This window comes from Xiphophorus hellerii, chromosome 17 (assembly GCF_003331165.1).
Source record: "Xiphophorus hellerii strain 12219 chromosome 17, Xiphophorus_hellerii-4.1, whole genome shotgun sequence".
Taxonomy (NCBI): Eukaryota; Metazoa; Chordata; class Actinopteri; order Cyprinodontiformes; family Poeciliidae; genus Xiphophorus; species Xiphophorus hellerii.
In genome coordinates this window covers 19777040-19789650 of record NC_045688.1, presented here as the reverse complement: position 1 = coordinate 19789650, position 12611 = coordinate 19777040, and the positions used below count along the sequence as shown (strand labels likewise).

Sequence of the window (12611 nt, the reverse complement as noted above, 5' to 3'; positions counted from 1 at the left end):
GCTTCGGGGGTTGTTGTTGATGAAATGTTCCTCAATCTGCTGTTTGTACTGGAGCTTGGCCTGCTTAATACCTTTTTTCAGTTCCGACCGGGCCCTGCTATAAGCCAACCTGTCTCCAGACCTGTAGGCAGCATCCCGGGCTTTTAGCAGGGCCCGTACTGTGCTGTCCAGCCATGGTTTCTGGTTTGGAAACACTTTTATGGTCTTAACAGGGAGGACAGCGTCGGTGCAGAACTGAACATAGGACAAAACGGACGATGAGTATTCCTCCAAGTCTGCGCCGTCCCTGAACACACTCCAGTCTGTATGCTCAAAGCAGTCCTGAAGTGCAGAGGAGGCCTCCTCAGTCCATCCATCCATCCATCCATCTTCTTCCGCTTATCCGAGGTCGGGTCGCGGGGGTAGCAGCTTCAGAAGGGAGGCCCAGACTTCCCTCTCCCCAGCCACTTCTTCTAGCTCCTCCGGGGGGATCCCGAGGCGTTCCCAGGCCAGCCGAGAGACATAGTCCCTCCAGCGTGTCCTGGGTCTTCCCCGGGGCCTCCTCCCGGTGGGACGTGCCCGGAACGCCTCACCAGGGAGGCGTCCAGGAGGCATCCTGACCAGATGCCCGAGCCACCTCAACTGGCTCCTCTCGATGTGAAGGAGCAGCGGCTCTACTCTGAGTCCCTCCCGGATGACTGAGCTTCTCACCCTATCTCTAAGGGAGAGCCCAGCCACCCTACGGAGAAAACCCATTTCGGCCGCTTGTATCCGCGATCTCGTTCTTTCGGTCATGACCCAAAGCTCATGACCATAGATGAGGGTGGGAACGTAGATCGACCGGTAAATCGAGAGCTTCGCTTTTTGGCTCAGCTCTCTCTTCACCACGACGGACCGGTACAGCGCCCGCTTGACAGCAGACGCTGCGCCAATCCGCCTGTCGATCTCCCGCTCCCTTCTTCCCCCATTCGTGAACAAGATCCCGAGATACTTAAACTCCTCCACTTGGGGCAGGACACCCCCCCTGACCCGGAGAAGGCACTCTACCCTTTTCCGGCTCAAGACCATGGCCTCGGATTTGGAGGCACTGATCCCCATCCCGGCCGCTTCACACTCGGCTGCGAACCGCTCCAGCGAGAGCTGCAGATCACGATCTGATGAAGCCAAAAGGACCACATCGTCTGCGAAAAGCAGAGATGAGATCCTAAGGCCACCAAATCGGATCCCCTCAACACCTTGGCTGCGCCTAGAAATTCTGTCCATGAAAGTGATGAACAGAATCGGTGACAAAGGGCAGCCCTGGCGGAGTCCAACTCTCACCGGAAACGAGCCCGACTTACTGCCGGCAATGCGGACCAGACTCTGACACCGGTCATACAGGGACCTGACAGCCCGTATCAAAGGGCCCGGTACCCCATACTCCCGGAGAACCCCCCACAGGGCTCCCCGAGGGACACGGTCGAACGCCTTCTCCAAGTCCACAAAACACATGTAGACTGGTTGGGCGAACTCCCATGCACCCTCCAGGACCCTGCCGAGGGTGTAGAGCTGGTCCAGTGTTCCACGACCAGGACGAAAACCACACTGCTCTTCCTGAATCCGAGGTTCGACTATCCGACGGACCCTCCTCTCCAGGACCCCTGAATAGACCTTGCCAGGGAGGCTTAAGAGTGTGACCCCTCTATAATTGGAGCACACCCTCCGGTCCCCCTTTTTGAACAGGGGGACCACCACCCCAGTCTGCCAATCCAGGGGAACTGCCCCCGATGTCCATGCGACATTGCAGAGTCGCGTCAACCAACACAACCCTACAACATCCAGAGCCTTAAGGAACTCCGGGCGGATCTCATCCACCCCCGGGGCCTTGCCACCGAGGAGCTTTTTAACCACCTCGGCGACCTCGCCCCCAGAGATTGGAGAGCCCAACCCAGAGTCCCCAGGCTCCGCTTCCTCAGTGGAAGGCATGTTGGTGGGATTGAGGAGGTCTTCGAAGTACTCTGCCCACCGGCCCACAACGTCCCGAGTAGAGGTCAGCAGCACACCATCCCCACTATAAACAGTGTTGGTGCTGCACCGCTTCCCCCCCCTGAGACGCCGGATGGTGGACCAGAATCGCCTCGAAGCCGTACGGAAGTCTTTCTCCATGGCCTCTCCAAACTCCTCCCACGCCCGAGTTTTTGCCTCAGCAACCGCCCGAGCCGCATGCCGCTTCGCCCGCCGGTACCCATCAGCTGCTTCCGGAGTCCCACAGGCCAAAAAGGCCCGATAGGACTCCTTCTTCAGCCTGACGGCATCCCTCACCGAAGGTGTCCACCAGCGGGTTCGAGGGTTGCCGCCGCGACAGGCACCGACAACCTTGCGGCCACAGCTCCGATCGGCCGCCTCGACAATGGAGGCACGGAACACGGTCCACTCAGACTCCATGTCCCCCACCTCCCCCGGGACGTGTTCGAAGTTTTGCCGGAGATGGGAGTTAAAGCTCCGTCTCACAGGGGATTCCGCCAGACGTTCCCAGCAGACCCTCACAACACGTTTGGGCCTGCCAGGTCTGACCGGCTTTCGCCCCCACCACCGGAGCCAACTCACCACCAGGTAGTGGTCAGTGGACAGCTCCGCACCTCTCTTCACCCGAGTGTCCAAGACATACGGCCGCAGATCCGATGAAACGATGACAAAGTCGATCATCGAACTGCGGCCTAGGGTGTCCTGGTGCCAAGTGCACATATGGACACCCTTATGCTTGAACATGGTGTTCGTTATGGACAATCCATGGCGAGCACAGAAGTCCAGCAACAGAACACCGCTCGAGTTCAGGTCGGGCGGGCCGTTCCTCCCAACCACGCCCCTCCAGGTCTCACTGTCATTGCCCACGTGAGCGTTGAAGTCCCCCAGCAGAACAAGGGAGTCCCCAGGAGGAGCACTCTCCAGTACCCCCTCTAAGGACTCCAAAAAGGGTGGGTAATCTGAACTGTCGTTCGACCCGTAAGCACAAACGACAGTCAGAACCCATCCCCCCACCCGTAGGCGGAGGGATGCTACCCTCTCGTTCACCGGGGTAAACCCCAACGTACAGGCGCCGAGATGGGGAGCAACAAGTATGCCCACTCCTGCCCGACGCCTCTCACCTTGGGCAACTCCAGAGTGGAAGTATGTCCAGCCCCTCTCAAGGAGACTGGTTCCAGAACCAGAGCCGTGCGTCGAGGTGAGACCGACTATTTCTAGTCGGAACCTCTCGACCTCACGCACTAGCTCCGGCTCCTTCCCCACCAGAGAGGTGACATTCCACGTCCCAAGAGCCAGTTTCTGCAACCGAGGATCGGACCGCCAGGGTCCCCTCCCTCCGCTGCCACCCATCCCACACTGCACCCGACCCCTTTGGCCCCTCCCACGGGTGGTGGGCCCATGGGAGGGGGGGCCCATGTTTCCTCTTCGGGCTGAGCCCGGCCGGGCTCCATGGGTAAAAGCCCGGCCACCAGACGCTCGCCATCGTGCCCCCCCTCCAGGCCTGGCTCCAGAGTGGGGCCCCGGTGACCCGCGTCCGGGCGAGGGAACACCAAGTCCAAAGTTTTCCTTCATCATTGGGGTCTTCGGGCTGCTCTTTGTCTGGTCCCTCACCTAGGACCTGTCTGCCTTGGGTGACCCTACCAGGGGCATGAAGCCCCAGACAGCATAGCTCCTAGGATCATTGGGACACTCAAACCCCTCCACCACGATAAGGTGGCAGCCCATGGAGGAGCTCCTCAGTCCAGACCTGAACTATTCTGGTGGTCGGCTTAGTTCTGCAGGCCAGAGGCTTGTAGACAGGAATCAGCTCCACTGAGATGTGGTCAGACATGCCCAGATGTGGACCTGCTTCAGCCTTGTAGGCTCCGGGGATATTGCAGTAGACCTGGTCCAAAATGTTATTGTCTCTGGTGGGAAAGTTTATGGATTTGTGGAATTTGGGAAACACAGCCTTCAGTTCCACGTGATTGAAGTCCCCCGCCACAATCACGGCCGCCTCCGGGTTGGAGTTCATCTGCACGCTGATCAGGCAGTACAGCTCCTCTAATGCTAGCTTAGCATTAGCCCTCGGTGGTATGTAGACGGCCACGATCACAATGGACGAGAGTTCTCTCACCAACTTGAAGGGTCTGCATTTCACCGCCAGATATTCCAAGTCAGGAGAGCAGAATGTTCCGACAGAGTGTGTGGCTGTACACCAGGCATTGTGTACATACAATGCCAAACCTCCGCCTCTGCCCTTACCCGAAGCTGCAGTCCGATCCGCCCGGAACAGATCGCGCCCCGTTATCTCCACCGCTGCGTCCGGGATGTTATCCTCCAACCAGGTCTCTGTGACAACAGTCACACAGCTGTCCATCCGGCGAGAAGTAATCCGGAGTCGCATCTCGTCGATTTTGTTGACGAGGGACCTGGCATTGGCGAGGAAGAGGCTGGGGAGGGCCGGTTTATGAGGGCTAGCTTGTAGCCTAGCACGCACGTCGGCTCTCTTACCCCTCTTTTGTTTGCGCTGCCTCCTCCGTCGCCTTGGCAGCATGGGGGGAATGATCATAGTCCCAGGTGTTCGTAGCAGCTCTGGAGGAATAAAGTCCAGCTTGGTGGGTGTGTGAAGTCCAAACTGTGTTCCTATGTCCCACAGTTCTAATCTGCTGTAAGTTGTAACGGCTTCCAGTAGTGTGTTGAGCGAAGACATCAATAAAAACAGGCTAAAAAAAAACGAAAACACGGGAGCTCCGAGCCGCAGCGTCTACACGCGCCGCCATCTTGTTGTTATGTATAAGCACATATATAAGGACTGAACTGTAATTCCTACAGCACTGTATATACAGTTTTTCTTAAGGAGATTGTCTTATGTTTTCATTTTAACTTTAGTTTTTCTTTTCTCTGTGCTCTATTCACAATGACTAATTTAATTAATGAGTGTCAATAAATTACATTAAAAGCATAAATGTTAATCTTGTCCAGTCACTTGCCATTGATCTCCTATATTACTATTTATAATCAAAGCCATTGATCTCCCATATTACTATTTAAAATCAAAGCAATTATATCCTTAAGTATGTTTTTGTTTTACATTTTAGTGCAACTATTGCATCATCATAGCCTGAGGAGGCTCATGCCTATAGTTTCAGATGCTAAAAATGCAGAGGAAAAATAATTGTTCATAATATTTATGGGAAACAAAACATGTCGGAAAAACGACAGAATTACTTAAGTCTTCAGGATTCAACCACTTCATGTCAGCATTTAATATGTCACACATTTCACAGCATAATTTTAAAAGGTTCACTATGTCTAAAATCACATCATCACATTATTTGTGTTACTTTAGCTTAACATTTAATCTTCTTTAATCTTCTGTTGTTCCAGAAGTCTTCTGGCTCATTCACAGGCTAACCGTCACTAAATAGCTAACACAACTCCATACAGGTGTGACTGAACAGACACACAGGCAGACGGGTGGAGGTGGCTGTTGTAGTGGTAGGGAGGGAAGATGGTGGTGCTGCAGGTGTTCTGATCATTGTGAAAATTGTGATTTGTGAGGTTTCAGCAACATGCAGGACCATCAGCAACCAGGTGGTGACCAGGTGGTGAACAGAAGATCTTCCATGTTTAGACCCTGCTCTAACTTCTTGAGTCCGGTCCAGTCCGGTCCAGTCCGGTCCTGGAATTCATTCCCCGTCTGTTTTCCATCCTCTCACTCTGACTCCCAGCTCTCTGCTGCCCTGTCCAGCTCACTATACACCAGCTTAAGCACTGCTTTGGAAAAACTGCTATTATACCAACTCAATAATCCTGTATCACACACAAACACACACGCCCACATAAAGGACCAAACACAAACATTCATGTTGTTGACGTACTAGAAACACAGGGTGCCTGAGAGAAAAGCCAGGCCAAAGGCTTGAGAGCTCTTCTTTTTTAAAACATTTTATGCAATCAGTTGAGCATAGAGGGACATCTACCAAACAGAACAGCAACATTTTCATAAATGTCTTAAACTTGAGTAAAATGAAATGTCTAAAAGAATGAACCCAATTAATAAATGATTATATGTAGTATATGTAAATATACTACACTGATTTGTAATTAAATCAAAATAAAAAGAAACTGTCTACACATGCTCTTAATTTTATGCTTGGTTTCAATTGTGAACCTGGCTGTGGACTCACTCTCTCAACCAAGTAATCCTCCACCCTCATCGCGTCACATTCTTTGTCTCATTCTCAGCATGGCAGCCAAGCAGGACAGAGATCCCATGTTACACATTTCAGACTTGTTGACTTGTGTAGAGAGCTGTAGTCACTCACCATGGAGAACCATAGATCCTGAAGCCTCGCACAGTGACCTCAGAGTCCTGCAGGTAGATGCAGTTGGTGAGCAGCGACTGGACATTCTCATAATTCTCAGGCTTCAGCTTGGAGGCTGAAGGGAAGTAGTAGAAGTCCTGTTTAATGAGGTCTGCCATGAACTCCTGGTCAAAGGTCAACTCATGGTTCCCAGCAATCACTATTTTGATGTCGTAGGGCAGAGTACCTGGGTTAGAAGAGAGAAATATTAGAGGGATGAATGACCAAAGGGGACAGATGCAAGGTTAAAAAAGAAGGACACAATAAGTTAAGAAGTGGCCAGGCAGATATGTGGAAATTGCAATAAATACATTATGATAATAAATAAATAAGCATAATGAAGGAAATGCACATGGGAGAAAAAAAGTATGGAATCGGGGAATGAAGAGGAATGTAGGAAGAGAGGAGAAACAGAGATGAAGACAGAAGGAAGCACAGCGGAGGAAGAAACTGCGGACCATGTGAAACCCCTCTCAGATGGTTTAAAATTTACATGTGACAAGTGACATGTGACTTCCTGTTTTCCTCGCTATTCCTAGTAAATCTGTACATCTGTCTTAGATTTCCTCAATCAGTCAAGGTCTCAACCCAGTGCACTGCTACCTTTTGTTAATGCAAGCAAAGCTGAATGCGTCCCTCTGAAAACAGGAAGGAAAGGAAGGAATAAAGGAAAGCAGAATGGGTCATCACTGTCACTTTTATGATGCAGAATATTAAACATTTACAGGCTAGAGCAACCACTGCTGGATTTTTACCCCATCTTCTTTCATCATCTTCCTCTAATCAAACCCTCACTTCTTCATCCTCTCCTCCTTTTCAATGGCTTTAATTGGCTATTCAATGCTTGGCACAGCAGGGTGCCACATTGATCTGAGCTCATCAAGTCCAGCAGTGTCTGGGCCTTCACAATTTCAAATGACGTTTTCAAAGCTTGACTAAAGAAACAGAGTCAACATTGACAAACATCTGGAGGTCTGCTGTGTGAGGTAGTTTGGCTGGCAGAGAGTTCAATCGCCATTCTTATTCCATTATTACTGCCAGCACAGCACAGTGTGCAGCTCAATGCGCCAGTTTGTGTATCAGCGGGCCTATTTGTGAGTGACTTTCCAATGTGTGCACAAGTTTGCATGCATCTGTGCATGAACATGTCATGTTAGTGAAAAGGAGTAATTAAAGTCAGCTTCAGAGGAAGCTGACAGCCAGGCGACAAGTCTGTCATAACAGCCAATCACAGCTCAGTGCCGGTGGAAGGACAGAGGGAGGGAGAGGAAGGAGACGGCAAAAGAAATACTTTGGGAAGCCCAAAAATCCTTGAGTGTGAAGGAGGAATAATAACGAGATGAAAGCAGCTGTCAAAGAGAAGCCATTTCTACGGTTTGGGCCTGGGACGACGCCTCTTCATACATAACTGCCATTTGTTTGGAGAAAGGGCTTGTGTTTAGTTGTCACAAAGACACAGAAAAAAATCCCCATAAACAAGGGGCTGCACTTTCCCAAAGGCAAATGGATACACAAAACCAATGCACAGCAAACTCATTTTCTGATTCCTTTTTGTCTAAAAACATCTACATTTGTTGGAGAACTTTGGCTTCAATTGTACCGTAAATTGTATAGGGAAGGAACAGACTTTAAATTAAGAGAAATCAAAACACCGTGATCTGATTTTTTTTTTCTTGTTAAAACAGGTCTGCCACATTTATTGTATTGTTTTATTTTCCTTATGTGGTGTATGTTGGAAATAGCACTGAAGACTTGAGTGTCTTATTTTGTATTTTCTGGTACATGAAAAGGAGCATTTGCTTTAGAAATACACCATAATAATTTTGACCTTTTACATGAAAAATTATCTTTATTTCTAGGAATAAAGACAGTCAAAATTTAGATTTTGATACAAAATCTAAATTTAAACTTCTGTAACACTATAGCTTTTGTTTATGTTAAAGAATAAAATGTATGTTTGTGAAGTTTGTAGAGATAAATGTTCACGTCTGATTCTGGAAAAATAAATATTTTTTTAATTTATTTTAAATGAAAATATAGAGCAGCTGCACAGTGGCGGCTCCTATTGGTAGCATACAGTATATGTTACGAAGGCACTGTTGCCTTGCAGCAAGAAGGTCCTGGGTTCTCTCCAGGTTCTCCGGCTTCCTCCCACAGTCCAAAAACATGACTGTCAGGTTGACAGATCTCTAAATTCTCCTTGATATGAGTGTGTACATGGTTGTTTGTACTGTTTGTATCTGTGTTGTCCTGTGATGGATTGGCGACCTGCCCATGGCGACCCTGCCTCTAACCCGTTGTCCGCTGGAGATAGGCACCAGCTGCCCTCATGGCCCCATTTAGGGATAAGAGTGTATGGTAATGGATGGATGGATGAAAATTGTGTTTTGATCAAATAATCAAAACTAATAAATACAGCTGTAACAAATGAGAGGTTTTTTAGGTTAGTTCAAAGTATTATTTCTTTAATTTATGCAAAGATTTTTTTTTATCCTTCTATTAATTACTTTTGGGGAGGCTAAAAAATGAAGCGATATGTTCTGCATGTTATGATGAGACTATTCTACTGCAGCGTCTTTGAATAGTTATTTTTTAATTAATAACAACATAAAACAGTCTGTCCAGTACCATGGACAGAACGGTGGGTTTAATTTAGACTGGAAGACTGCTGCTGTTCACTGTGAGTAGTAAGACTTAGACACACTTAGCCTTTGTGATGTGGCCAGTGAAGAAGTAACTGAAGTTTAGTCAGAATTTCTCATTTCACAAAAATAATCTTTGACAGTTCACATACATGGAGTAACTTTAACTTTAACTTTCCTCCCATTCATGGTGGTTCATTCACGTACATTGCTAACTCTGCGCTAAGCCTCAAGTTTTTTTTTCTTCAGTTTTTTCACCATGCCTCACCTTTTATTTCTGTGTGGTCCAGGTGACGAAATGTACAGGAGCTGCAGTGGCCAAAATACTACAGAAACCACATAAGGTCTTCAAATCACCACTATCAGTAAATTCTACATGTTTTGATTTCCATTTTGTTTGGTGAATTTTGTGATTCTGTCTGATTTTTCCACATTGCGGAAATCATTCGGTCTTAAATGAAAGCTTTTTATCCCTTCAACCATCTAGTTTCTCCTTGTCATTTTTCAGTCCTTTTTCTGTATTGTCCGTTGTGTTGCTGCATCCCCTTCCCTTCTGCTGCAAACTTTCAAAATCAAGTGTGTGACATCCTGCCACTAATTCTACCTGGTGGTTTCCAGGTAAACTACCTTTCAGCTACACTATGCAGCCTGCAGGTATGTTTATGATTTTGTGTCCATGCGTAATCTTTGTGTGTTGTATATGTAGATGCCTGAGATCGTCTGTATGCATGGAGCTAGCTAGATGTGTGTGGGCTCTAACTGCACCCACAGGAAATCTTCCGGAGCACGGCCATCATTGTTCTGTCGCTGCTATGGGTGGTCTGCTCTTTGAAGAGGAAAATCCCTGGTCTGGCCAAAGCTCCCACATGTACAGGCGGATTATTGCCCATTGTGTGTGTGTGCATGTGTGTGCTCTGACGTGTGTGTGTGCACACATAGATTCCCTAAGAAAGGCAAAAAAATCCAGCCTGCCAACAGTTAATTCCAAAGTGTGCATGTGTGTGTGTGTACATGTCGATATTAAAAAGCAGTAGCCAAAACATCTTGCCAAATAACTTAATAACAGTGTAAGTCTGGGAATTCTGGGAGTGTGTGCAGTTGCATAAAAATAAGGGCCAAATACTTCCTGCCAGTCTGAAATTTGTTTCCGTAGGAGTTAATAAATAAGGAAGTGGCAGCACTCAAACTTTCCTCTGAAGTAAGACGAAAAGAAAACTCAGGTTCTTTCAAACCTTCATCCTGTCTTCTTTCTCTATTTGTTACATCATTAATTTAAATCAGTTTTATCAAAATCCTTTGAAACTATTTAGAAAATCAATAGTACTTGACTCTAGAAAATCTCCCTAGGTGTGAGTGTGTGTGTGCATGGTTGTTTGTCCTGCATGTCTCTGTGTTGCCCTGCGACAGACTGGCGACCTGTCCAGGATGTACCCCTCCTCTTGCCCGGAACGTTAGCTGGAGATGGGCATCAGCACCCCTCCCGATCCCACTAGGGACAAGGGTGTTAGAAAATGGATGGATGGATGAATATTACTTGAATACTTTGAGGCTACTTAAATGTCAAGAACACTCTGTCTCTTAGTCAGACTCTGTTACGGCCAGTGGCCTTGTATGTTTTCTTTTTCTCTTCCGTATCGGTATATCTGCAGCTTTCCAACCAAATTGACTCCACTAGGAAATGGAAGCAGCCCTCATCCACCTGTGCCACTCCCTGAGGCCTACAGCAGAGCTGATTGGCTCACCAATTATCAGCTCCACCAATCCCTGATGAGGCATCCTTATTTAAACCCAAGACTTCCTGGGAGAAGCATGGTTGATTCTTTGTTCAGACAGCTTGCCACTTTGATGGGTGTTTGTTGACTTCTGTACACAGCACCGTCTTTTTGTGAGCTTTTGTAAATCTTTGTTACCTTTGATCGTCCCTCTGGGGGCTTTGTATGTAAGCTTATAGTAGCCTGACTCCAACTAGAATTTTGTTGTTTTTTGTTTAACCTTAAGTTTTAGTCCAGTTTTGTTTGATTAAGATCATTGGCTTACAACTCTGGTTGTTTTGTGGATATTGTTTTATTTAGTATTTTTTGGTTAAAAGACCCTAACTTTTGATTGTAGTTGTTTTTTAACTTTTTATTTTGTTAAACCCAAACAATAAACCCTAAATTGATCAACCTTTACCATCTAAGTTTCTTTAATGTTTCTTCTCCTTCCCCCTGGCTGAGCTGGGTCGTAACAGACTCTCTTATTTTTTGTTGTTAAAAATATCCAGAACATTTGAAACCGTCAATGTTAGAACACACTGATGATGGTCAGTGTGTTCTAACATTCCAGAACCATAGGAGCTCCGTAATGTTGGAAAGACTTCACAACCAAAAAATAATAATCCGGAAAAATGTTACGTTATGCAGAAACTCACTGGAACCAAATCTTGTTCATCTAATAATTAATGAACTATGTGTTAATTTACGTTGTTTAGGCTTTTACTCTCTGACCTGAGGCCCACTGACTCCTAATCAGAACCTCTGATTCGGTCCAGAATCACACACTTTAGCCTGACTCTTAAATTTCTTCAGAAATGTTCTAGTTATTGTTAGCTAGTAGTATTTCATTTGTTCCTTGTTAATTTTATAAATAACCCACTAGTAAGTAATGGCTGGATTCCTAACAGAGTAGTAGATTATTACTAGACAAATGTTAACTCCCAATAAATAACTGTTCTTGTAATAGTTAACAAACAGTTCTTTTTCAATTTTGTATCATTAATGTCTTTGTGAATAAGGACATGTGGCCCTCAGAGGGAGGACCAGGGTCAGCTGGAGAGGGCAGAGTGAGTCCCAACCATAATGTAGTCCAACATCTGGACAAATGAGAGTAAACTACAGAGGTTCCACTTCACAGCATCCAGGACTTAAATGATCATGTACTGATGGTTTTGTGCCACATTCCTTGGCAGACCTTCATAGATCTGGAGGTCTCTGCTGCAGTGGGCTGATGCTGTGACACATACACAGTGAACCCCAGCCTAGACTCACATTTTCGAAGATTTTTCTTTAGCTCTGAGTTATTCATAGAAAATTTGCCTATTCGCAGACTGTTTTTTCTTTTTGTTAAAAATATCCAAAACATTTGAAAGAAAATGCAGCTTCAGAAGATGAAATACACATGAAGAAGAACTCTGCAAAACCTCCTGAAAAAGAGCAGCTGGTGAAGGAAGTAAGAGGAAGAGATGCAACTTCTCTGCATTCATTGGACTGCGCAGCTAGATCATCACCTTTAACCAACATTTATCACTGCCACGTACCTGTTTGGTTCATGCCATCTTATACTTCTCATTATCTCAATGCATATTAGTGTATAATACATGTCTCAAGTATTTGTGGATTTCAGCTTTGTGGTTGTGGTCCCAAACTCCCTCCTGTACCACGGGTCCACTGTATACATACATTAGATGAATTTGATTATTCAACTCCTTTGATTATTGCCATCTCTGTCACTGTCTGTCTGACTCTGAACACTCTCTTTACGTGTAGAACTGTGTAAGGTTTTGAACCTGCGGCACAACGTTAGCCAGAATAAAAAGAACAGTTGGATTCAAAGTGAAGCTTCAGACAAAACACAACTGATGTTCAGCGACAGATAAATT

The 12611-nt window shown here is 46.7% G+C and overlaps 1 protein-coding gene across 2 annotated transcripts in view; it reads right to left on the bottom strand.

Annotated features, from left to right (window-relative positions):
- Positions 1-12611, bottom strand: part of LOC116736776 (metallophosphoesterase domain-containing protein 1-like) — a 77111-nt gene that overhangs the window by 42446 nt on the left and 22054 nt on the right. For both annotated transcript variants that reach the window (XM_032589524.1, XM_032589525.1), the window contains one exon: positions 6294-6519. In XM_032589524.1, coding sequence (XP_032445415.1) covers positions 6294-6519 — 226 coding nt within the window. The remainder of the gene's footprint in view (positions 1-6293; positions 6520-12611) is intronic.